Genomic DNA, 2,794 nt, shown 5'->3' on the forward strand with positions numbered 1-2,794 from the left:
TCTTCTGTTTCTGTGTTTTTTCATATAGTTCATTAAAATGAAACGGAACTTTGCTTCTGAGGACCTTGAAATGCAACTTTCAGGTTGCATTGAAACTTAGCATTTTGCAACAGTCGGCAGCAAAAATGAAAAGCTGATTAATCGTTTTAGGAACTATATTCTTGGCGGAGTGATATCCGGAGACCAGGAGACGTCCCCGGTTCTTTTTCGGTGTACGGCGTTTCTATGGTAACCAGATGCCGGTCCTATTTGAAACGAAGCTCCTTAGCAACCATGGAAAAACAAACGACTCTGAAGTTTTGCGGGCGCTACATTTTTATCGGAACAACGTCAGCTTTTTTCAACAGTTTTATCTTTTCAGCTCGGCTGAGGGAGGAGCTGTGACATGTCGAAAACCAAGAACGAGTTGAAAGCTGACGGCTTCACCGTCAAGGCCTTCATGAAGAACTCCGTGGTTGGGGCGCCTCCATCTACCGGGGTGTTTCAGAAGCGTCCGTCCAAACCCACCACCTTCCGGGTTTACTACGAGCGCAGGGAGCTCCCGATCTCCGTGGACCACAACAACAGAGGCAATGCCATAGCGTGGAAGGTGGACATCGAGAAACTGGACTACCAATACTACCTGCCGCTGCTCTTCCACGGCCTTTGTGAGACTGTTTACCCGTACAAGTTCCTCGCCCGAGAGGGGATCCGAGACATGCTGAACCGGGGAGGGCCCAGGATCCTCCCGGTCCTGCCCAAGCTCATCATCCCCATCCGGAACGCCATGAACACCAAAAACCATGACGTGATGTGCACCACCTTGAGAGTCATACAGCATCTGGTGATGTCCGCAGAGGGGGTCGGTATAGCGCTGGTGCCTTACTTAAAGCAGATTCTGCCCGTTTTCAACCTCTTCAAGAACAAGAAGAGAAACCTCGGCGATGCCATCGAGAGCCGGAGGGAAAAAGAGAGCATCGGTGACCTGATTGAGGAGACTCTGCAGATCCTGGAACACTACGGTGGCCCGGAGGCCTTTAAGCAGATTAAATCAATGGTACCCACGTATAGTCCCGTGTAAAGACTTGTCAGAGTGAGAGCTCTTGGATTGTTGACTGTATTTATTTTGTTCCTTAAGAAGTTTGTTCCAAAGCTCTTGTTTTAAATATACCAGCTTGTCTGAAAAGTACATTATGTTAGTGTTGTATCCATTTATTCATTTAATTTATTTGTGATTTATTTATAGCTGTGAGGATATAATTGGTATAGTGAGTTTGCTTTACGTTGTTTTACAATTTTTAGATGATTTTAAGTCTGAATCCCATATAGGTGGGTCATCCTTACCAGAGGCGTATTCAAGAAAATGTGGGCACGTGGGCTACAGATAGTTTTGGTACCCATATCTGCACCATCTCCTCAAAAATAACTTTTTATTTGGTGTTTTAGGATGCAATTTCCTGAATCCATATAAAATAAATATGCCCAGAATAACTTTCATTCATTTTTAGATTTGTTGCTAAAATTTTGTTATGACAATGCCGTGTTTAAATCACCTGAAGAAGAGTACCATTTGCTCTTATTGTGAAGAAACTGGTAATTCCCAGGTTTTGTGTTCTGAGGTGGGATATTTTGTATGTACGTGTATAATAATAGTAATAATGATGATAATAATAATAACTTGATGAAATTTGTAACATTTATAATGAATTGAATTGTATTATGCAAACAAGTATTACAAACAGATCATAAACAATAAATAAATACATTTTCCCCCATCATCACAATCTAGCAGTTACATGTGGAGAGGAGATTTTTTATTTTTTTTACATCAAACAGCCTTTATTGTTTTCGATATATTTATGATATATCGAAAACAATTAAAATAATCTAATACAAGGTGCGTATTTATCTAATACAAGGTGATTAATCAGCTTGCACAAGACCTGAATTCCATTAAATATTTAGACATATTTTATAGAAAATTGATGTATAATTTCCTTCTTGCATAAGTTAAGTCTGTCCTCAGGACAGTCCATCAATGCTTCAACTATCATGTAAATGACATTTTCATATTTTGAGACATTTAGATGTAGCAATTAAATGAAAATATGATGTCTGTGTATTTATATTTGTTTATCTGTGCAGCATAGTGAGAAATGATTGATTATATAATGCTACAAATAATGTGTGAAAAGGTACAAACCTGAGAAAGCCAACATTCTTGCTGCTCTGATGTTGTTGAATCTTCAGCTCCACACTTTGGAAATCTTAATTAAAACCAGACTGCTAGCATAATTGTGTCCTAAAATTATATAAGTGGAAATGTTGTTTTGTTTATTTAGAAACAAAAAGTTATGTTTCTGAGATTACCCAAAACAATTATGTGTTCTCGCTTATAAACAGCAGTTTAAATAGATAAAATGAACACATTTCTTAAATGAAGAAAAAATATTTATTTTAAACACGCAACTGCATTAAAGTATCCTCACTGCTGCAGCTTTAAGTGTTCATTTTAAAAATCAGAATGAAAGCATCTTTACATTGGTCCTGACTGAGTAATTTTGACCTTCAGTATAATTTCCGAGGATCTGTGACGAGAAACAACCCTTTCTCTAACAAGGACAGGCGCTGAGTCATGCTTATTGATGGGGCTGTTTAGCTCCAGATTGAGTGTAATTATTCAAGTTCTTTTCTTTGGAAACAAACCCACACTCCCTTCTGTATCAGAGGTTTGTTCTTTATGTATCATTTTCAGACCCAGATACAGAATCATTATCTAATTTGTTTCTTCAGGCTACCACAAATAATTACTTTG

At 38.4% G+C, this 2,794-nt stretch overlaps 1 protein-coding gene across 1 annotated transcript; it reads left to right on the plus strand.

The window, feature by feature from the left end:
* The first annotated feature begins 250 nt into the window (after nt 1-250).
* On the plus strand, nt 251-1,168 carry pacrg (PARK2 co-regulated). The gene has a single exon (XM_055027061.1). It carries the CDS (start codon nt 386-388, stop codon nt 1,058-1,060), a length of 675 nt encoding a protein of 224 aa, XP_054883036.1. The 5' UTR covers nt 251-385; the 3' UTR covers nt 1,061-1,168.
* The last annotated feature ends 1,626 nt before the right edge of the window (nt 1,169-2,794 follow it).

Source organism: Poeciliopsis prolifica, unplaced genomic scaffold (assembly GCF_027474105.1).
Source record: "Poeciliopsis prolifica strain line A6 unplaced genomic scaffold, Auburn_PproV2 SCAFFOLD003, whole genome shotgun sequence".
Classification (NCBI taxonomy): domain Eukaryota; kingdom Metazoa; phylum Chordata; class Actinopteri; order Cyprinodontiformes; family Poeciliidae; genus Poeciliopsis; species Poeciliopsis prolifica.

Coding starts and splice junctions, on each gene's coding strand:
- pacrg (XM_055027061.1), top strand. CDS start 386: ATGTCGAAAACCAAGAACGAGTTGAAAGCTGACGGCTTCACCGTCAAG.